General features: G+C 52.4%; 10 protein-coding genes across 10 annotated transcripts; 5 read left to right on the top strand and 5 right to left on the bottom strand.

The window, feature by feature from the left end:
* Nucleotides 1-376: 376 nt before the first annotated feature.
* J4E87_000192 (uncharacterized protein) lies at nt 377-1,620 on the bottom strand (the record flags this gene model as incomplete). Its single annotated transcript, XM_049371851.1, has 4 exons — nt 377-684; nt 733-1,174; nt 1,234-1,328; nt 1,383-1,620. The coding sequence occupies 4 exons, from the start codon at nt 1,618-1,620 to the stop codon at nt 377-379; spliced, it is 1,083 nt and encodes a 360-aa protein (XP_049237985.1).
* A 500-nt stretch (nt 1,621-2,120) lies between these two features.
* Nucleotides 2,121-3,822, top strand: J4E87_000193 (uncharacterized protein; the record flags this gene model as incomplete). The annotated part of the gene is made up of 3 exons (XM_049371852.1): nt 2,121-2,306; nt 2,415-2,548; nt 2,604-3,822. 3 exons carry the CDS (start codon nt 2,121-2,123, stop codon nt 3,820-3,822), a joined length of 1,539 nt encoding a protein of 512 aa, XP_049237986.1.
* Nucleotides 3,823-4,610: 788 nt separating this feature from the next.
* J4E87_000194 (uncharacterized protein) lies at nt 4,611-5,825 on the top strand (the record flags this gene model as incomplete). The annotated part of the gene is made up of 4 exons (XM_049371853.1): nt 4,611-4,708; nt 4,767-4,789; nt 4,840-5,552; nt 5,604-5,825. 4 exons carry the CDS (start codon nt 4,611-4,613, stop codon nt 5,823-5,825), a joined length of 1,056 nt encoding a protein of 351 aa, XP_049237987.1.
* Nucleotides 5,826-5,980: 155 nt separating this feature from the next.
* Nucleotides 5,981-7,702, bottom strand: J4E87_000195 (uncharacterized protein; the record flags this gene model as incomplete). Its single annotated transcript, XM_049371854.1, has 1 exon — nt 5,981-7,702. The coding sequence occupies one exon, from the start codon at nt 7,700-7,702 to the stop codon at nt 5,981-5,983; it is 1,722 nt and encodes a 573-aa protein (XP_049237988.1).
* Nucleotides 7,703-8,313: 611 nt separating this feature from the next.
* Nucleotides 8,314-10,068, bottom strand: J4E87_000196 (uncharacterized protein; the record flags this gene model as incomplete). The annotated part of the gene is made up of 1 exon (XM_049371855.1): nt 8,314-10,068. One exon carries the CDS (start codon nt 10,066-10,068, stop codon nt 8,314-8,316), a length of 1,755 nt encoding a protein of 584 aa, XP_049237989.1.
* Nucleotides 10,069-10,485: 417 nt separating this feature from the next.
* On the top strand, nt 10,486-11,206 carry J4E87_000197 (uncharacterized protein; the record flags this gene model as incomplete). The annotated part of the gene is made up of 3 exons (XM_049371856.1): nt 10,486-10,690; nt 10,744-10,994; nt 11,045-11,206. The coding sequence occupies 3 exons, from the start codon at nt 10,486-10,488 to the stop codon at nt 11,204-11,206; spliced, it is 618 nt and encodes a 205-aa protein (XP_049237990.1).
* Nucleotides 11,207-11,757: 551 nt separating this feature from the next.
* J4E87_000198 (uncharacterized protein) lies at nt 11,758-13,293 on the bottom strand (the record flags this gene model as incomplete). Its single annotated transcript, XM_049371857.1, has 2 exons — nt 11,758-12,940; nt 12,995-13,293. 2 exons carry the CDS (start codon nt 13,291-13,293, stop codon nt 11,758-11,760), a joined length of 1,482 nt encoding a protein of 493 aa, XP_049237991.1.
* A 1,381-nt stretch (nt 13,294-14,674) lies between these two features.
* On the bottom strand, nt 14,675-16,520 carry J4E87_000199 (uncharacterized protein; the record flags this gene model as incomplete). Its single annotated transcript, XM_049371858.1, has 2 exons — nt 14,675-16,000; nt 16,056-16,520. The coding sequence occupies 2 exons, from the start codon at nt 16,518-16,520 to the stop codon at nt 14,675-14,677; spliced, it is 1,791 nt and encodes a 596-aa protein (XP_049237992.1).
* Nucleotides 16,521-17,647: 1,127 nt separating this feature from the next.
* On the top strand, nt 17,648-18,888 carry J4E87_000200 (uncharacterized protein; the record flags this gene model as incomplete). Its single annotated transcript, XM_049371859.1, has 5 exons — nt 17,648-17,654; nt 17,813-17,898; nt 17,951-18,037; nt 18,086-18,166; nt 18,334-18,888. 5 exons carry the CDS (start codon nt 17,648-17,650, stop codon nt 18,886-18,888), a joined length of 816 nt encoding a protein of 271 aa, XP_049237993.1.
* Nucleotides 18,889-19,304: 416 nt separating this feature from the next.
* On the top strand, nt 19,305-20,777 carry J4E87_000201 (uncharacterized protein; the record flags this gene model as incomplete). Its single annotated transcript, XM_049371860.1, has 1 exon — nt 19,305-20,777. The coding sequence occupies one exon, from the start codon at nt 19,305-19,307 to the stop codon at nt 20,775-20,777; it is 1,473 nt and encodes a 490-aa protein (XP_049237994.1).
* Nucleotides 20,778-21,204: the final 427 nt, after the last annotated feature.

The following is a 21,204-nucleotide window of genomic DNA, read 5'->3' on the forward strand; positions in this document are numbered from 1 at the left end:
GTATATACGTCCAACATATAGTACGGACAATGCAGACTTCTATGTTCACTTTGCGGGTTGCTTTAATGCTGAAGCTGAAGACTCGAGCCAACCATCATGCAACATGTCTCGATTCTCCGAAGAAGTGAAGCTACGATGTCGTTATACAATTGACATCATGCTCGTGTGGTGGACCATTTGCGAATTGTTGTACTATGACGTAGCCATTGCACGCTTGGATCTCAGCACGCGAGTGCACAGGCACTTGGGGCATTGACCCTAAGAAATCTGGCTTGCAGCGCGACAGTCGCGCGAGCGATGGAATGATGCGAGTTGGTGATGTAATGCAACGCTAAGTACCAGCCACCATTCAATTCTACCTATCGGCGATCGATCTCTATCTCAGACCCAAAGCCTCCCTTCTCCCCTGACTCCCCAAATCCAGATACGGTGCTTCGCCCAAGCTGCAGACACGATCACCCGCTCTGGCCTCTTCGTAATCGTACGTGGCGCAATGCCACGTACTTCGATTGTCCCAGATAGCCAGATCGTTCGGCCGCCACTTGAACCGTACCTGCGCATCGTGGTTTTGCGTCACAAGGTTGAACAAGTACGGTAAGATGAGATCGGATTCGTCCTTCGTGACGCCATTGATGCGTTTCGTGAATCCTTTATTCACGTATACTGATTTCCAGCCGGTTACAGCTGCACGATAAGTTAGCGACGGCAGCGCAAGAGAAACGTCAAACTTACGGTTCGTGCGAATGACCGGATGTGTGGCTGTGAGAGCATCACCTTGATTCAATGGATTGCCTCTCACATCCTTCCGGAGTGGATTTCCTAATCGCGCTGCCTCATCCAGGAAGAACTTCGCATCATGCGTCGCAGTCAGGCCCTCCAAAAACGAACGCATAGCAGGAGAAAGACGATCGTAGATTTCGTAACCAGAAGCCCAGAGCGTGTCACCGCCTGTCGCGGGTAAGGTGTGGATTTTCAACATCGCATAGTCCGACGGGACTGGCTCAAATGTGATGTCGCTATGCCAGCCCGCAGATGCAAGGCGAGATACGTCCGAGAGCTGGTGAGTGAGACCGCCACCTTTCTTTTGCTTTTCGCTACTTATGACAGAGATCTGGTCACCGAGTTCAGATCCCTCTTCGGTAAGAGGATGCACGTGTAAACTTGAGGAAGAAGGCTAATATGTTGTCAGTTTATCGCTAGAGTAGAACCGCCATCGCAGTCAATCGGACATACACAGCCAGATAATTCGGTGATCCGCAGCATCAAGTCTTTCATCTGAGTTGGCGTAACATCCTGATCCCGCAGAAAGACAACGCCACGTTGTGAGACTGGAACTATGAGTCAGTCATGAGCTACATCAAGCTGCAAACAGAGAGTCTTACCCGTTATTGCCAGATCTTTGATCATAGCATCGCCCCATCGAAGCAGGTCAGTCACTTGGAGACCTTCGAACTCTCTTCCAATGACGGGGGTCAAGTCTTGGTGTCTGAAGCTGTCCAAGGATCCGGAATAGACTAAGGGCTCCAACAGTCTCGATCGGGCGCTGGGGTGACCGCCAATGATATTTGCATCTCCGTCTTCATGAACGTCTTCCATACGACTGCGCTTGACTGAAGGCATCTTGAAGGCAATGTGGTGCGCGGTTAGTGCAACTTCCGGCTCAAATTCAGTGTTACAAAACGCTTGGATAGCCTGCAGACCAACAGCTCCAAATGTCTGGAAGTCCAGGACATATAATCATTCCCGGAACCAGGGTGACACCACCGCCTGCGTGGTAAAGCACGTCATCGGACTAATTGTACGCTCTGGGTCTAGGCGTGCCGCGCCTAGCCTACATGACCCCGTGAACGCCAAGGCGGATGTCGACAGTAAGACCAATAGGAGATGCATCAACATGCACAACATTGTGCTTTCCCCTCGTTCTTCGGGGCAATTACTACCTCGGTAGGATGGCGACGATGGCGACGGGACGAGCTTGAATTACGACATGCCATGTCCAAAGTAATAAATAGGAGGCAAGAGAGCATAGCAGGGAATATGCAGTGTCCAGTCTATCACATCTCAGCAATAACCTTCTTTCGTGGCAATTGTGCTGTAGCCGACAATCGTAGCCCTTGACAATGGGCAACGACATAGAAGCATCTCCGCACAAAACACGGATCAGTGAAGATGCCAATTCGCTCAAATCATCGGCCCACGTGGGTAGAGAGGAACTTGCGGATATCGTCCCACCCCACGAGACGTACGAAGGCCGGCATCGCTTCGACCCCCAGGCGAGCTGGACGATTGAGGAAGAACGGCGTGTGGTGCGGAAGACAGACCTCCGGCTACTGACATGGCTCTGTCTCATGATGTTCGGGCTGCAGGAAAGTTCATACATCGTGCTAGCCGATCAGAAATACTGACTATTTCAGCTCGATCGTGGAAACATATCGAATGCGCTCGCAGACAATCTTCTGGAAGACCTCGGGTTGACTTCTGACGACTACAACAACGGAACAACGATACAGTTGGTATGCTTTCTGGCTGCTGAATTTCCAGTGCAGTTGTGAGTACCACCGATTTTCTTGTTAAAGTCTCTCTCTGACCGTGTTCTTTTACAGTCTCACCAAACGCTATGGCTTCAAGTACATTCTCCCAACCATGATGCTTGCCTGGGGAACTGCATCTTGGGGCCAGGCGTGGATGCACGACCGAACTTCCTTTTACCTGGGCCGCGCAGCCATCGGACTTTGCGAAGGTGGCTTCATCCCCGGTGTAATCTTGTTTGCGACCTATTTCTACAAGTCCAAGGAGCTTTCTCTACGCCTGGCAGCCTTCTGGTCGACACTTAACATCGCACGTGTCATCTCGGCCTTGCTTGCGGCGGGTATTCTTGAGATGCGCGGTGTTGGTGGAAAGCCAGGTTGGTTCTGGCTATTTCTCCTCGAAGGCCTTTTGACGGTCGTCATCGCCATTCTCTCGTACTTGTATTTGCCCACCGCGCCGACATCCACCAAGAATGTGCTTTGGCGCCAAGGTTGGTACACTGAGCGGGAAGAAGTCATCATGGTCAACCGTATACTGCGAGACGACCCAGCCAAAGGCCTTACTGCTCTCAAAGAGCCAGCAACGTTCAACGACATCCGCGCGGCCTGGTCTGATTCCTCCATGTGGGGTCTATACTTCATCGGCCTCGTCGCTTACATCCCTGCTTCGCCGGTGCAAGGATACCTCACTCTCACGCTTAAACGCCTCGGCTTCAGCACCTTCAACAGCAACATGTTGACAATTCCGTCTGCGGCTCTCCAGGTCGTCACCATGCTAGCGTTGGCATACTCAAGCGACTACTTCAACGAACGTACTTTTCACTGCATATTTGGCGAGTTCTGGATCATGCCGCTTCTCATCGCATTGCTGACACTGCCCGATGGTGGCCGTGAATGGGGCCGCTTTTCCCTAATCACGCTGATCTCCGGGTACCCATATTTCCATCCCTTGGTCTCCTCTTGGATTTCTGAGAACACTTTTGACGTTAAGAAACGTGCGATTACGGCCGCAACGTACAATGTCATTGTGCAGATTGGATCTCTGATCAGTTCACAGATCTACCGCAAGTACGATGGCCCGTACTACAAGCAGGGAAACGCCGTTCTTGTGGCTATATGCGCACTGAGTGTCATTACTTTCCTTGTGCAACGGCAGACTTTGGTCCGTCTCAACAAAAGGAAACAGATACAGTGGGAACAGATGACTTCGGAAGAGAAGGCTCTGTACCAAGCAGACATCATCTCCCGAGAGAAAGATGGCAACAAGCGGTTAGACTTCAGGTTCACACTCTGATCTCGTTGGGAAACGATAGCCGGTGAAATCCACAGACAGTCAATGTCAACATGCATAGCCGCATGCAGACTGTGGTCCTTGCAGCATCACATGGTCTTTTCAATGTATCCGACTACCAACCAATGCCTCCTTGCCTTTCAATTGCACCGAACTATGTGCGACCCGTCATTGAGATCAACCCGAGGTCGCATTCCAAGTCCCAATCCCAAAGCTTTGATACCCAGTACCATTTTCAAAGAGATATTATCGGAGATTGTGTCACTTATACTTCCAATACGCTTTGAACTATACTTTTTGTATTTTTCCTACGCAACATTGCGGATGATCGTGCGTCGACTGCGCGTATGGTGAGTATGCGTCTCTGCGTCGGCTGCAGAGAGCCGCCTTGTTCAACGAAGACGTCTCTAGCCTGATCCACTTTCCCTGCCGCGCCCCACAACTACCCAGAACCATTGCATGTCGTGATTGCGGGGATCAATGACGACCTCGGGAATCTCCACGATGTTGCGAGTCATGCCGAAACCCTGGATACCAAGGCCGCGGCAGCACAGCGCCCAACTCGCTGCAACTGCCCAAATCAGGGTTTCTGTCCGATGCGGCAGGCTACATCGCCGGCATCGCCCTTCATGGAGAACCCGCCGCTTTGAGCGTAGTCAGCAGAACTCTTGAAGGCTTTGGTAAGACCTGTGACTGAAGATGGCGGTTTGTACTTGAGGGACCACCTTGCTCCAGCACTCATAAGAAATCAACTTGTGAATCCATCACCGATTCATTCAGACACACGCAAGATGGCTTGGGAAGAACCTCGTAAAACGGGCATGCAGTACCGCCGCCTAGGTAATTCGGGCTTGCATGTATCTGCGCTGGGCCTAGGAGGATGGCTCACGTACGTTCACTCATCCTCTTTTCTGAAAACACTTGGGCATAGACTTATCAGATCGTAGTTTTGGAGGCCACGTCGAAAATGGTATATTGTGCCTATACGCTCATCAGCCACTCCACTAACGCCATTATCAGAGCTTACATTCTCCATCATGAAGACGGCCTACGATAATGGAATCACATTCTTCGATACGGCTGAGTCTTACGCCGCAGGCCAGTCCGAGATCATCATGGGCCAGGCCATCGAGAAATTTGCGTGGAACCGCAACGACATTGTGATATCCACAAAACTCAACTGGGGCGGCGCAAACGGCGAAGTGCTTGTCAACAACCACGGTCTCTCGCGCAAACACATCATCGAGGGTCTTCGCGCATCTCTCAAACGCATGGATCTGGAGTATGTCGATATAGTGTATGCGCACCGTCCGGACCGCCTTACACCCATGGAAGAAACAGTTCGCGCATTCAACCACGTCATCGAGCAGAAGGGCTGGGCTTTGTACTGGGGCACGTCAGAATGGTCTGCAGACGAGATTGCCGAGGCTTGCGGAATAGCGAAGCAGTTGGGTCTCATCGCACCAGTAGTGGAGCAGCCGCAGTATAACCTGCTCGAGAGGAAAAAGGTGGAGAGTGAGTTCCAGCGCCTGTATTCGCGGTTCGGGATCGGGTTGACTACATTTTCGCCGCTGAAGTTTGGACTACTTAGCGGAAAGTACAATGATAGTCCGGATGCGCCGCCAGCAGGATCGAGGTTTGCTGAGGGAAAAGATGGTTTTGTGAGTGGAATGCGCGACCGATATGGGAATGATGAGTGGAGTGGTATGATCGGCGCAGCGAGGAAATTGAAGGTAAATCAAGTCCCCATGCCTCCTTGATGGCATCTAGCTAACTGTGAGCAGCCAATCGCGGATAAGCTGGGTGTCAGCCAGTCGCAGTTGTCGCTCGCATGGTGCCTGAAGAATCCGCATGTATCTGCGGTGATCACTGGCGCATCAAGGCCAGAGCAGGTGGTGGACAACTGTGCAGCCTTGAAGATTATAGACAAGCTTACGCCAGATGTGATGGCTGAAATCAACGCTGTGGTGGGAAGCGTTCAGCTAGATCCTGCTCGACAAGATTAAAAACACTCGTTAGCTTTTGAATCAAAATAGACCTCCTTCACCAGTGATGTGACAATGGAAACGTCGGCTGATAATGTCCGTATTCTCATCTGAACGCCTGAAATGCTACCGGGACCGCACGCTATGCAACAACAATTATGGTTCCTCCTACGATCCTAACGTTTCTTGTGTTGATCATTCTTGACTTCCTTCTCTTGCGGCAAGATCTCGTGGACCTTCATATCCAATCCCACCCAGAACTTCCTGCCTCGCCACTCTACTGTTACACCTCCCCAGAAGGCGGTGACCCAGACTGGTAATGCGAAAATCTCGCGGCCGAGCCACGCAAATAAGAAGTCTACGAAGTTTCTCCTCGCGCCATCAAGTAGACTAGGTTCACCTGGTGTTTTATTGCCAAGCAGAGGTTCTAGAACCTCGGTACGGTGGTACGCAGAGGCTGATCGTTGAGGCAGGATGAAGTCAGGGGTGTCGGAATCGATCTCGACAGTCTTCGCGCAGTGCAGCAGCAGATACTGGACATAGTCTACAAGGCACCATGCGGATAGGTGTAGAAGCCAGATCAGGAAGAAGGAGGTCCATGTTGGGTTGATGCCGATGCTGTGGAAGAAGGGTAGTGTCGTCAGAGCATATGCGCCATACAGTCCACAAAGAATGCTTTCTGTTCCTGGCTCCACAAACGTCGCCAAAGTAACCGTGAACTTCCGTACTCGTAACCATCGAATGCGACGTTGCAGGTAGGCCATGACAGACGTATGGCTGATTGGCTGGAAGCAAAAGTCACCGAAGAGCATTACATGCTTGCCCCAAGCCTCCTTTGTCGTTCCTGGCTCGGGTTTGTAGCCTCGTTCCTCGAAAGCTTGAGGTTGCTTCCACAACACATCACCAATGAGATGGTCCTCGCAGATATTGTCAGAGAAGTAGTCGATACCGGGGGCGCGGTTCGGGTTCGATGAGGTAACGTAGTTGAGATGAGAGCGACGGAACATGGTGCTCTTGCCCATAATGCAGGGTGCCACAGCGACTGTGTTGATGGCTTGGTAGAATTTGGCATGAGCAGAAGACATGAAAGCTTCGTCGAGACGTCCTCCGCCGCGCTGCAGCAGCTTCCTGATAGTACTGCTGGAGTGATTGCGCGGATCGGAAGACGTGCTTGCCGCGATGCTAGTTGACTCAGCTACAGCTTCAGGCTTGCCTCCGAGCAATTCCTTCCTGTCCTGAAGCGAGAGACCTTGCGAGTCAAGATCTACCGTAAGAGGCGTCTGGTGAACGAACTTGTACTTTGTCTTCTTGTTGCCATGCTTGTCCTTTCCAAATCCACATAGCAGGTCCACCAACCGCCCGCAAACGCCCTTGCCGACCCAGACGTTGCAGTCAAGTACCCATACGATGTCGCCCTTGGCCTCCCTGTAGGCGCGACTCATGTTCCTAATCTTCGGATTGGGCCCCAGCGCGTTGTTATCCTTCAGTAGCAGCGGATCCTCCTCTTCGACCAAGATCTGTACATCGGCATCCGGGAAATCTTTGCATAGGTGCTCGAGGATCGGGAAGGCAGGATCGGAACGCTCGGGAATGCAGAACACGGTGTTCAATTTGTTTTTGGGATACGTCTGGCGGAGGGTGGCTGCAAGGCACTCGTACAATCGCGGATCGAGGCCTTTGACCGGCCGTATAACGGTGACCTGAGGGACTTCGTTCTCTTCCAATGTCGTGACGCATGTTGCCTGCTGGGGTCTCCTCCAATAGTAGCGGAATAGTTGGACGAAGCCGATGGCACAGACGCTCCAAACTATCACCCACCAAATCAAGCACCCGGTCGCAATGATGGTGCGCGACATGGAGACATCTTGTCCCGTCGCGAGGTTGGGCGCGCGAAGCATGCGCGACAATGTGGTAGGGTTAGAATGAGGGTGGGGTGTTGGCGAATCTCGCAGCGCGGAGGTTGCGGAGAACCAGGAAGCCACGACCGCCAAGACGCAGCACCACTCGACGATGTTCAGGGGTATTGAATAGATGCAGTATCACAAAGACAGGCAAAAGAGCAGACGTACTGCAGCTGTTAAAAGCGAAGCAGCTTCTTGTCCCACAATCGTTTGCACATCCGAACGGTCCGACTTCACCGCCAGGGACATCCATGGATCGCGATCGTTTGTTGCGATCAAACTTCCTGCACACCGACAAAGCAGTTCATCCGACAACAATTTCCATAGATGGCCATCTGTAAATCGATTACTCACTTTAGATTATGGACTCGTTCACTTTTCAAGTTAACCACCTGATGAAGGAAGTTTTATACAATTCGCGGACTTTCTCGACACGGAACATCATATAGCTTGTGCTTGAAATGAAGTCCGCAAGGACATATTAATACGTTAACACACTTTCGTGTGAGTGAGATAAAGACGTGTGTCAGCCAGAACACTTCGTTATACCAAATGAAGCCTTCCTGGAATCAAGTGAAATGCCATATACCGATTGAGCTCAGCCTTTCTCAAGTTTTCGGCTTCTTACGCACCAGGCCTGCTGTCAAAGTGTTCACCCCATTTGCAGCGCTTGCATTAGTAATGGGTGTGGGTTCTAGCTTTGCCTTCTTCCTGACTGTGCCTTCTCCTGGTATTTGCGCGGACTCTGCAGGCTTTTCTGCGCCAACCGCCGCTTCTGATGGGGTATCGGGTTTCCTCTTCTTTCGCACACCCATGACCATAGTAGGTGTCACGCCGTTTGTTGCATCCGAAGGTTTTAATGGAGCTACATACTCCTTTATCCCCTTGACTGTGAAGCTCCAATCGTCCATGCCCCCGAGAACAGCAATTTCCTCTTTCCACTTCCTCGTACTTCGTGCTGCTGCCTTTCGGTTTGCGAAACTCTGTTGCAAAAGGACCTCATGTGCGCGGTCATAGTTCTTAAGCGAAAAGCAGATGGTGCCACGTGAGGAAGCGGGCCATTTCCAGTATGGACTGTTCTCGGGAAGGTTCTTGGCGGAGCTCGAAGAGACGTTGGATGCCGTCGATAAGTTTGAAGAGCTGTTCTTGATCTTTGGCAGAACCAGGGGAATTGGTCCATACCTAGTTTTAGCCTCTTGCCTGCGTCGACTAGCCTTCTTCCGTTTTGGACTGGGCATGTTCTCTTGCGATTCAAGCTGTGAGAACGACTGCGACGCTGATTGCTGCGAAGGCATGTCCTCGTCTTCTTCGGGTATCGAAGGCTTGGGTGGTGTTATGACGACCCAGATGAAGCCTACTATACGCCCTGATGAGCACTCTTGCCTGAAAGCCATGAATTCCCAGAACTGGTCAAGTGTCTTAACGCTCTTCCAGTGCCCATTGCTTCTCGAAGGTGTGCCTCCATCTACTACCATAGCATCGGTACCACGATCGGGAAGTTCTTCGTCCAGTTCGTCAAGAAATCTGGCTTTCGGATCGTCTGGAAAGTGTGGTACGAGGCAGCGCGGTGGAGCGGCAGGATAGGGAGCGATTTGTAGCAGCGGGTGGGTGGCCACCCAGCGTCGCGGGGTATTCGAGACGGGAGGTGGAGGAATGTATCGCAGCGTGTCGTATGGCTCGAAGCCCGGTATCACCAAGTAGCCTTTGGCCGTGGACTCTGATTGGACTGACGTGCTGTCCGCCTTGGAGCCGTCATCATCAACCAGCCGTTCGGCGAAGGGCTTCCGCTCTCCTTCAGCCTTGTACTCCCATATGATGGGATCGAGCACTCTGCACCACCACTTCACCAAGCCTCTGTCATCTAGCACATGCTTGTTCTTGTTCTCGATGCTTGCCGGAAACAGGTATTGATCCTGTGCCCTGGCGAAGAGAGACACTACCAGCTTCTTCCCTTCCCTCTGTCGTTCTCGTGCTAGCCAGGATACAAAGGTTCCACAAATGGCTTTCAGAGGTGACGCAGACTGGGCTCGCGGTAATTGTAGTTCGGATATATAACCTGTCGAGTCGGCTTTGGAGACGAAGATGGTCGTGAGGTTTCGCGTGGTGTAGATCAAGACTTCAATTGCCAATATAAGAAGCTCCTCGGGCAGTTCCGAGGCTGCTCCATCTTTTGGAACTATCGACGCTGCCAAGGTCTGCGATTCGCAGTATGTTCGTTCGGACTTGCCATGGGGCGGCGCGGAGAAGAGGGCGGAGGACTTGGAGGGCGGTGTTGAGTAGTGGTAGAAGGTGATGGGCACGTCTTTTGGCAGTTGTTCGGCGAGTAACTCTTTCAGCGGCCTGGAAACCCCAGCGCTCGTCATGATGACCCAAGAGAAGCGCAGCAAGGGGAAGCGTCGCGCATCGGGGGGCGCACGATGGGGAGCGGCAAGCGCGACTGGTGCTAGCGTAGTTGCGGTAAGGCGCGATCCGCGTGCCGCAACTTTTCGATGATCCGAACTGACCTCCGCCAGCAGCATCACGCCCGCCCGCCGCCAATCAAGCCTCTCACACCTCGCTCACCACTTGGGAGCGCCACAATGACTTCCAAACGACCGCTCCGATCACTCGTCTCGACCGCTTCATCGTCACTCCGGCCCGCGCAAATATCCAGAACGTCCTTCGTGCGGTCCTCCGCATGCGCATTTTCGAGCACCACCCCATCGAGGTCCACGGAATATGACGCAGAAGCTACACCAGCCGTCGACAGGCCGCGGTGGAAACAGACACCTCCGAGAATGATGGCGCCTCACAGGATACGGCCGAAAGCCAGAGGGGGCGTTTACCAGGTCAATGAGGACCCGAAAAAGCTGGACGATGCGTATATACGCATGTTGGGCCCTGGAGGAGACAAAATACTGGGAGACGACGTAAAGTGGTTAGCCGTCACACACAAGAGCTTCGACCACGGAAGGAGAGGATTCAACGACCGATTAGCATACTTGGGTATGTGTGCACATTGCAAAGGCGGACAGACGGGAGGCTAATGTAAAGGGCAGGACGGAGGATAGTCGAACTACAAACAACACAGGCGCTCATAAACTCGCCGCAGGAGAATCAATGGCCGAGAGATCCCACTGGTGTACCAATTAGCGACGAGTTTGGACGCAAACCATACCTACACCCCGCCTTGAATGGGCTGCAAGGCTTGACTGACGAGGCCGAGAGTCTGGTCTTGAGCAAGACACGGCTAGCACCGATAGCAGAGCGATATCGTCTGGACAAGGTCACACGGTGGACACCCAAGAGGGTATGCTCGAACCTTTACAACACCCTAGTCCACAGGCTGACGAATTACAGGCGGACAACCTCCAAGGCTCTGGTTTTGAAACCGTCCTTATGACCTCTCTATACGCCATCGTCGGAGCGGTCGCTCTCGAGCGTGGCGGCGAAGTGGCCAACAAGGTTGTGCAAGAAAAGATACTCGCACCGCTTGGCTTCAGCTTCTCGCCCGAATCATGACCTGGACGCAATTCGATTCTGTACAAAACCACTGCCAGACTTTGTACCATATTGTAAACAAGAACTTGACATGGCGAACATCGCGATTTTCTAATCAAAATACGTCTTCGCCATCACCTATTGTCTCTCAGGTTACGGTCACATTGACATCACACCTAGTACGAATTGCCCGTCTTGACGAGTCGATTGAGACTTTTTATTTCTCGTGATCTGCTGGAAGGCAACACCATCGACACTTTTACACAGACTATTAGATGAAGACACAGATTACGTACGTAGACGAGGAATCGGGTAAGAACGGTGACTGTCACGATCCGCGATTCAAGCGGATGGCTTTAGGAAATCTCAGATGATTAACGTCATAGCGAAACTGTCGCTACGGGCAATAGACTCGTTGTCAAACATCACAGATCATAGCAAATTCCGTGTGGGTATGAACACAAAATAGCGTGAAGATTGCAAGATGCTATCCGAATCAAACGAGCCGCACACTGCTAGCCCAGGGTATAAAGACGGACACCTCCAAGAAGAAAAGAACTCTCGCGACCCGCTCAAAACGTTAGACCCGGCTTATTCTTCCTCCAAAACATAGCTTTTGCCGCGTTCACTGTCCGTGGTGGCGGGTCAAACTTGGGCTGTGCCTCCTCAATGTCCATCTGCTCCATCTTCCTCTGCGAGTTTCTTTTCAACTCCCTCTTCAAGTTGCGCTCATCCTTCTTGCGCATCCAAGTGATCCAAATGCAGTAGCTTGCGCAGATAATACCAATACCGCCTATTACACCACCAATTACCGCGCCGATGAGACCTTGGCTTTCCCATGCGGACTGCTTGGGGCGTTCGTAGGCTGCGGGCGTGGATTTCGGGCAGAAGGTGACAGGCATGACCATGTTGTTCTTTTGAATGGCTTCAGCGAGGAAGAAGTTATTGGTTTCGTAATCCGCCATCAAGTAGACTTGGCCAAGGAAAGCGGTACCGAGGTAGAATGGTGTGTCGGCTGACTCTTCGCGGTCTTGGATGGGCGTGATGTTGGAAGCGTTCATGAGGACTTCAGAGGGTAGCGTGACTGTAAAGCCATCCTCTAGCACTATCGAGAACGTGCCGTTGAAGGCATTCTTCAACTTCAGAGAATTATCGCCCCATGTGTTATCCTTTTCGGCTCCCAGTCGTTTGATGAAGTTTTGGGTAATCTGATACGGAAGGGAGAACGGAAACTGTTCAGTCGTAATCTGGGCCTCGAAGTCCTCTGCTCGTGTCTTCATGTCGGTGAAGACCGTGTTATCGAACAGTGATACGTTTGCGTTATCTTCGGAGTTAGTGATGACGATATCCTTGATGCGGACGCTCATCGGATTCGGATTGTCGATGTTCATGGCGTATTTGTGTGTCTCTCCAGTGAAGCGACCTGAGTCGTATCCCCCAAAGACATTGCTACCGTTAACTGCGCCTCCGGCGCGCTTGAATCCCTGTCCGATGTAGAGCGAGTATGTTTTCCCAGCAATGATGTCTTGTGCAGCTAGGTCCCGAAGGAGAGTGGAAGACAACCCCATGCCAACTCTTCCAGGTGTGATTGACCCCGATTCCGCGACTTCGATCGTACTGTTCTCTACCAATGTTTGTGATGCACCGTCCGTCTCGAAGTAATGTGTGTATAGTCGTAAGGTCTCTCGACCGAAGAATCCCGTGAAACCCTCTTGTTCATTGTCCAAGGTTTGGAAGTTGTCGTCTTTCACAAAACTATTCTACATGTCAGCTAACAAGTTAAAGTATCACATCGACAGTCAAGCATACCTAGTGGAGTCGCGGTCGTTATAGAAGCCCCCTGTACTCGTGGCACACTTGTCAAGAGTTGTGTTCTTGCAGTAGTTACTCGACGCGAAAGAGATGTGGTTCTGTTGTAGTGATGGCCAAAGACTCTGGTTCTGTGCTGGCGTTCCTAGTCCGATGAAGGATCCATATTGAAATTCTGATGAGTCGTGTACGGCCCGCTTGTGGATGTCGACGTATATTGGTTTCTTGGTGCAGTTTGAAGCAATTGCAGACTGAGTGAACAGCAAAGTTGCGGAAAGGCATAGAACGAAAGACGCCATGATGGAAGATGAGAGACGCTTGAGTCCAGCAAGCTGAAAGCAGGTAACAAGGTGTTGGACAACGCTTACAACACCAACAGGCAAGGTGAACGACGATGATGACGAAACGTCTCAAACTCGAGTTGCGGAGGTGCCAGAGGCTGTAGGATGTCTTTGTAGGCCTCCATCGTCTGTACCTTGATACACTAAGATGAGCATGCGGACAGTCAGCCAGTTAGGCAAGGGCCAAGCTATTCTTGCATGCGGGAATATCCACACTGCTTCTGCTGGACGCGCATGAGTGCATCCCTGGGCGCCATCTAGAGCCGCATGGGACTGAACCGCTGCCGAGAGCGCCTGCTGATGCCGTTGTGGAAGTACCACGACCTGGGGAGGTGCCCCCATGGGCGCTTTGAATAGAAACATGCGCAAGGAAGAAAGATGATCCCTCTCCGATGGTAAGCTTTGCCGTCGCAGAGACACTGATGATTGGATCGTTATTGTAGGCAGTTGCACCAAGATAGCGGGCGTTTACGAGACCAGGCTGATTGGGTAGGGTTGTCTCGCGACATTCCCAAGCGCCCGCTGCACGGACCCGACTGCAGGTGTGGATCTGACACCAGTCGCTATTCTTAGCCTCCCGCTCACTACAGTCTGCAATCTCAGAGGCAGGTAGATTGCGTACCCGCTCGGGGAGATTTTGATGCGTTTAGAGAGATACCCTCGGAAATAGCCGTACAATCTTAATCCCGCAACCCCGCACGCCGTTCTCGTTGTTGCTCACGGGCTAAAGTTTGTGTACAAAGTGGATGCGTGCCAGCATAAGGTATACTTGGAAAACTGCATTGATTCCGACTCGTTTTTAGAACCAGAAGGAACAGAAAGCCTGATTGCTCTGCAACACATGCTCGCGGGATAGCATAACTCTTTGACGGCTGCGTAGTGTGTGTCAGGGCTCCCTTGCTGGGGACGAAGGGGTGTAACAAAGCGCTTGCACTTCTACGCCATATGGAATACGCAGTGACTTCACGCATTCGTCTCAATCGCTGCACTGCTTGGTACAAGCCATATAGTATATGAGGTCCACTGCAGCGTGAACACGTTCTTCGTTGCGTGAATTTGACGACTTCCTATAGCTCCTGAATAAGCTCGATTCTCCACCTCCTACACAGCGTGTAAATATGGACTCACTTTGAAAGCTAAAATATCGCTTGATGATGACTTGGAGCACCTTGAACCTCAGCCTTGACCCCGTACTCCTTCACCCGCTATGCTAAAAGACTATCCCACATATTCCACAGGTAGTTGGCGTCGGGTTTTACCGACATGTATGAAAAGTTGATGTACATTAAGAGCAAAAAGGGAAACATCCAGCTGAACGCAACGTTGAGCATTGAGACTTTCAGGAGTTGACAAGCACCCATCGCTTCTCTTTCTCGGTAGGTCCTACCCTTGCGGCAACTACGCTCAAGGTGTTGCTGATGGCGTCCTTAGGCAGCTTTGGGAATACCTTTTTCAGCGCCTCAATCATGCCAATCTTGGTCAGATCTTTGCCCTCAATTTCGGCCTTGAAAGCTTCAAGTTGCTCGGTGGGCACCAATCGCTTAGCTTTTGCAGGCTTAGTTGGAGTTCCTCCTGTTGACTTCTGTGGGCCGTTCAATGTGTTGAGCAGACCATTCATAGAGCGTTGGACCAGAGGTACCCGCGGAGGGTTCATGGCGCTCTTAGTGTCTTTCTTCGCAGCAGCGGCGGTACTTGCAATGGTCGCAGGATCCGGTTCCCAGTATGCCGTAGAAAACGGATCGATTGAAGTCATCTGCGGATCCAGCAGAAACCCCATTGAGAACCCCTTGAAGTCGGTGCATATAGCATCTGAACTATCGTTCAACCTGGAAACCCTATCGGCATCCTCCCAGCACAAGCCGGTGCTGACAGGAACTAAATCACCGCTAATGAGTCGCCGTTTGAGTTGTGGGTCTTCTTCATCATCGAGGAAACCGTCCAAGTCGTCTTCTGCATCTTCTTCGTTGTCGTCTTCGCCGTCAGAGTCAAGGTCTTCTCCTTCCTCGGGTTCATCCCATTCTGCTTCAGAGTCGTAGTCATAATCGGTGTCCTGTCGGACCCTGGCAATGGGGTTTCGTGCGAGCCGAGAAGCTTCCGCGTCGGTATAAGGCCTGGTATAGGTGCCATAATACGGGGGACGTACATCCTTGCAGAAGTGTATGTACTTCATTGGGATCTCTCTGAGCATCTCCAACGGGCTTCTGTGGACAGTCAAATCGATGGGACGGTCCGATGAGCCATTCACACGTTCGATAACTTCGGCGATGGTCGCAGTCCGATGCGCTGGTCGAATCCGTCGCGGGAAAGAAGATACTAGGGTCTCTCGTGTGATGGTCTCGGTACCGGTACCGTTGTGCGCGATAAGGTTCTCTAGCCGTGTTCGCGCAGCCTCCAGCCGCTCCGGATCGTCGAGCAGAGGATTTATGGGAGCGAGGATCGTATGTGGAGGGAGGTTAAACGGTAGAAAGTATCGCTCGTAGTCTGACTGAGCGTTCTTGACGATGTTCTTCTGTGGGGATGGAGGGGCCAAATTAGTTTTGACTCCGGATGTGCTAGGTAAAGATGTGGACGAGGCAGTAGGGTTCTGGGATGAAGCTACCACGGCCTGTCCTGGGCTTGATCCCGCCTTTGGCTTGACGAAAAAAGCGTTGAGCTTCATTTGGGACTATCCAAAGGTTAGCACTGTTCGAGTCGTACTACAAGGACGATGGTCGACTTACTCGTGCCTTCTTTGCCTTCTCCTCCTCTACCCGTTGCTGTTCCTCCTCCTTCAGACGCTTCTTCTCATCTCGTTCCTCGTTCTTCTTGCGCTTCTCCTCTTCTCTCTGTGCCTTTTGTTCTGCCTTGACCTTCTCCTCGGCCTCCTTCTGCGCCTTCTTCTCTTCTCGCGCCTTGGCCTTCGCTTCCTTTTCTAGACGCTGGGCTTCTTTCTCTTGTGACGTCAACTTGCGCCTTTTGGCTGGTTGTGAAGGGGTTGGAGCAGAGACATTGCTGCTGTTTGGGGCGGTTGAACTCGGAGCGCTGCTCTTCAGGGGTGACGGGGTTTGAACCGAGAGGGTTGAAAGGGGCGTAGAGGCTTCTGATCGAATCTGTTTTGACGGAGTTGATACGGTAGGCTCGGCATCGTCGTCGTCGGTGTGTGGACGCTTTTGGGGCAGCGGCGCAATGTGTGTGGGGTCCTCCATAGTGTACGATGGTTGCTGAAAGTGCAGCCGATAGACTTTGCAGGTCTATCACGAGTCGATAGTGAGGGGGCCGACGCTCAATTCTGAAGAGGTTGTTGTCGTTGAACAAGCAGCGTGGTTGCGGTAGCGGACGTTGATGCGGGAGGAGACGCGAAGGTCGAAGGCGCGACGCGCAGCGCGTGGAAACCGCGAACGACTAGTGGGCTGATGTGGGCCTAGTGCGGGAAAGTGCGACTGGGGTGCAATTGCTCGAATGGCGTATACTTTAGCGATTTCATGCTCTGATTTCCTTTTAGCGTTACTGCGAAACGAACGCGAACATCAACACGTCGAGCACCACTATTGTACTCGTGCAAGACGTGAACCGGACAGTATTAAAGCGAATCTTGAGGCTATGGGCTTAGTGATAAACGCGCGATTAGAACTGCGTTTGCTGGTGTATCCTGCACGTGTCGTGCCTGCCGTCTCGCAGCACTCACGCCCCGACCACGCTTTCTATGGCTGCTATATCGAACTCACAGTAGTCGGCCACATACCTGCTAGCAGCTAACCCAGTATCCGCGAGGTTCCATACCATCATTCGCCTCTCTGCACTTCGCCATGGATACAAGCGATTTCGATGACATGTTGTTTGGTGAACATGACATGCAGGCCGCTCCTAGTGATACGGAAGAGGAGGACTCAGAAGACGAGTTCCTGTTTGCAACTTCCCAACGGGAAAATATACCGTGGGATGTGTGTAACAGCTCATCCTCAACCTCAACCAATGGCACAGCGCTATATGTTCAGGAAGCACCTCGGTATCACCATCAGGAGCACGCTCTAGGACCCATACGCGACAGGTTCTTCAGGCGCTCTCACTCTGAGCGGGTTATGACTAACCTTGTGCAGAGTTTGGGTGATCGCTCGTATTGAAGCGATGATAGAGTTGATTGTGGATGCTCAGCTAGAGGATCATGAAGCGCTAACTATCACGCTGAAGTCCCGTGCGGCTCTGTCTCGCAGACGATCTGCCACAGCCGACGGCCAAGAACAGACTCCCGAACCGAAGGAACGCGATATCAATTTTCCAGGAGCAAGTGCGCAAGAGGCATGGAACTTCAGTGTGTGAACCCGATCGTTTGTACATGTTGAGTACGTTAATGGTCGTGTAGCTGTACTAGTTCGTATACTCGAGCTTGTCCATGCCGGTCTCGTCGATGGTACCGTTATGACGAAGAGGTCAGCTTTGCCTTTGTATGATAACAACAAAAAGCTGACTTGAGGTAGGGACATGTATTATCGACATCCAGACTTGTTCATCAAGCAGTCGATAGTCGACCGATACGTGGATGACCTGGCTTGTACATTCGGCATCACTAGATCACAATTGAACGTGGTGCGCTTGTCTCGGTCGTCTCTCTGGAAGCACAGCTGATAGCCAATACCAGACTGCCGCCGCGAAAGGCCTGCTGGCGGGCGGCTTTAGGTTGACTCGAAACGATGGTCATCATATCAATGGCATGAGCGAGAAAGAGGTTTGACGAGCGTGCTGGCTCAGTGATACCTTCCTAACACATCAGCAGGGGATACTCGTTCCCAGTGTCAACGACAACGACAATCTCGACTTGACAGACGTGCAATGGGTTCTCATTGTCGAAAAGGAGGTATGGTCGATGCTTTGGGATCACTTATGTTACCGCTAATGCATACCTAGGCGACCTTTAGGTCATTGATGAGTTCACCACGGTGGCACACGTTGGGCTCGAGCGGAACAATACTGACTGTAAGCCTGACCGTGTCTGTTGCCAATGTCACCTAATAGCCAAGACAGGCGAAAGGATATCCAGACCTCGCTTCACGGAAATTTCTGAGTCAATTAGCTGCTAAGGCTTCTCAGATCCCCATGTATGCTCTGATGGACCTTGATCCTGACGGTATCGCCATACTATCGACGTACAAATATGGGTCTTATCGTCTTGCGCACGAAGACGTTACATCCACGGATACAGCCACACCAGGCTTGCCTAACATCCGCTGGCTCGGTGTAAAGAGTCACCACATGAGCGGGACTTCGCTAGGCGAAGTGCACACAGAGACGAGCACGAAATCTCAACTTCAAGGCCTGATGAGACTGACGGCGCGCGACCGCAACAAAGCAGCGCGAATGTTGGAGTGGAACTTGTGCGCCGAGGAGGGTCCCGAGAAGGGCTGGAGGCAGGAGCTACAGACAATGCTGATGCTTAACGTCAAGGCTGAAATACAGATACTTGACGAAATGCCAGGTGGATTGGTGTCTTGGTTGAGCGACAGGCTCAGGCAGACAACGGAACTGGTGCGCGCGCAGCGGATAGAAGGCGAAAAGCCAGACGACGGGATGCTCTTTTGAGATCTGGAGTACCGCTGCGAGGCAGATGCGCTTCCATGCGCAGGGTCCACATGTGTTACCACGTAGTCGTGCAAGACAGACAGATATCGAGCGGCGGGGATGTCGAGATTATCGTCGGAAAGATTTTAGGGTGTCAAGCCAGTGAGACGCCTCTTAGGGGCAACAAGAATATCCCAAGTCTTGCATGGCTACAATTGGGCGTCGCATCCCAAGTGGCATGCAACTCGTTCAATATGTCGGAATTTGCGTAGGGTGAAGCGGCAATGGCCCAATGATGGAAGGCGGGTGGGACAAAATAACCCGCCAAGCTTGGCGCCAGCGCATCTCCTCGATCACGGCAGCTCACCCAACAACTCAGACGGCGTCGCATAGCGGCAATGCATTGACCTGCAGCTACGGAACCAGAACCCACAACAATGGCCGGCATGTCTAATGATCCGCGCGTTCCCTTCCAGGCGCCACGGCTCCCGCACAGCGCTGCCCCTCCGACCGACTGTGAGCAACATGGCTCAGGTACCGCCGAGTCGAGTGCAATCCCACACCCACTGACGCCTGCAACGCCTGCAACGACCACCAGACAGTCGGTACCATTGGGCGTCTTCTCGACCCTCTTGGGGAACAACACCACGTCCACCCTTAGTGCCCAGCCTATACTGTCCGACGAGCCCGTCCTCGCCCACACGCAACCACTAGATGCCCCCGAGGGCCTGTCTGACTTGACGGCGAGCTCAGGCTCGGTGCCCAGTGCGGCTACTACCTTGACCAACACACTGCCGCCGACCCAGTCTGCTGCACTGCGCGCCCTGAACGCCCCCGCCTTCCATTCCTCGCCCACCAAGAGCAAGTCTGCAAAGTCTACATCCAGTCGGACCACCGTCACCAGCCAGCCCGTGGTAGTGCGCACATACTCAGGCTCGCGGCACGCATCCCGCTCTGGCTCCGGCTTCAACACGCCACGCTCCTTCGCCATGAACGGGCAGACACATGCGTCGGCCCTGTCAGCCGGTCTGGCAGGCAGGAGCGAGCAGCTACCCTCCGCTGACGACTTCTCTTTTTCGGCCATCCTTCGCGCGGTGGACCCTGAGATCAGAGACGCCATCGATGCCATTGCCGAGATCTGCGCCCGAAGCAGAATGAGTCTTGCCGACGAGTACGACTCTCACCTACCCCCACAAGGCGAAATAACAAGCGGGGGGTCGGGGTGGGCTGCAAGTACAGGAGCATTGGCCAGCCGAGGTCGTTTGAACAGGATCAGTCAAGGATGGACTGCCGCAGACAACACACTCATGGCAGTGCCTGAAGCGAGCAGCTCCAGCGAGCGCCTGGCGCAAGAGGGTAGGGCCGAGAGCAGTAAGAAGCGTAGTCAATCAGCATACGGAAGCTTGAAGAGCGTCATCAGTGGTGGGAGTGGTAAGAGGAAAGCCATAGATGGCGATACTTTCCGAGACCAAGAGGCTGGCAGCTCGAAACAGGTCGAAGCCCAAATCTCGGGGCCCGCTTGGGCAGTCCATGCATCCACCTCGTCTTCACATCCAGCAATCACCATTGCCGCTCCTACAGCTTCGAAACAACTATCACTCGATACATCGTCGGCAATGCAGAACGTTGGCAAGGACGCCAATGGATCATCCAACGGACGGCCTCAGACTGCAACACCACGCAGAACCCCTTCACACCAACGCGGAGCGTCTATGCGCAGTCTCCCGGCATCACGAGCACGTTCTGGTACCCTTGACTCTATAAAGGCGTGGCTACCATGGCCCCGGCCGTCAGATCTCGACCAGAACAGCCGGCAGGAGCTGACAAAAGCCGAAGACCGTCTCAGAAGCATGCTGATATCATCATCCCAAACCCTCGGGAAAGGTAAAGCAGCAGTGCGCGTCATTTGAGAATCGGATCGATTCGCATCTCCAAAGCGTTGAATACTTCCTTTGAAATTGTTTGTTACATATCGCAGATACCCAAGGAGAAGCTGAAAGTGTACGAAAAGTGGAGTGGCGGATGCTTGTGCTTTGAGTAGGACTCTTGCTCCGAAAGACGCAATGATGAATAACGTCTTATGATAATGACTAACGACAACAAGTAAATAGCTCGATGCAATAGTATAGAACAATTCAAGCCTTACTTACAGCCTTTGACGGCCTATAGTGGCTACCTCTTTTGGATTGGACAATCTAAGAGCTTCAACTCAACTAGCCTCTTCAAGTATCAAGTGTGCATTAAAACGTGGGGTAGCTGCTTAGCTCACTTCCATCTCCGCTCTCGTTGACGGTATCAAGCATCATGGAGTAGACATCAAAACCACGCCCTTCTTCA

The sequence above is a fragment of the Alternaria ethzedia genome (genome assembly GCF_023757985.1).
Source record: "Alternaria ethzedia strain BMP 0044 chromosome Unknown scaffold_1, whole genome shotgun sequence".
Taxonomy (NCBI): Eukaryota; Fungi; Ascomycota; class Dothideomycetes; order Pleosporales; family Pleosporaceae; genus Alternaria; species Alternaria ethzedia.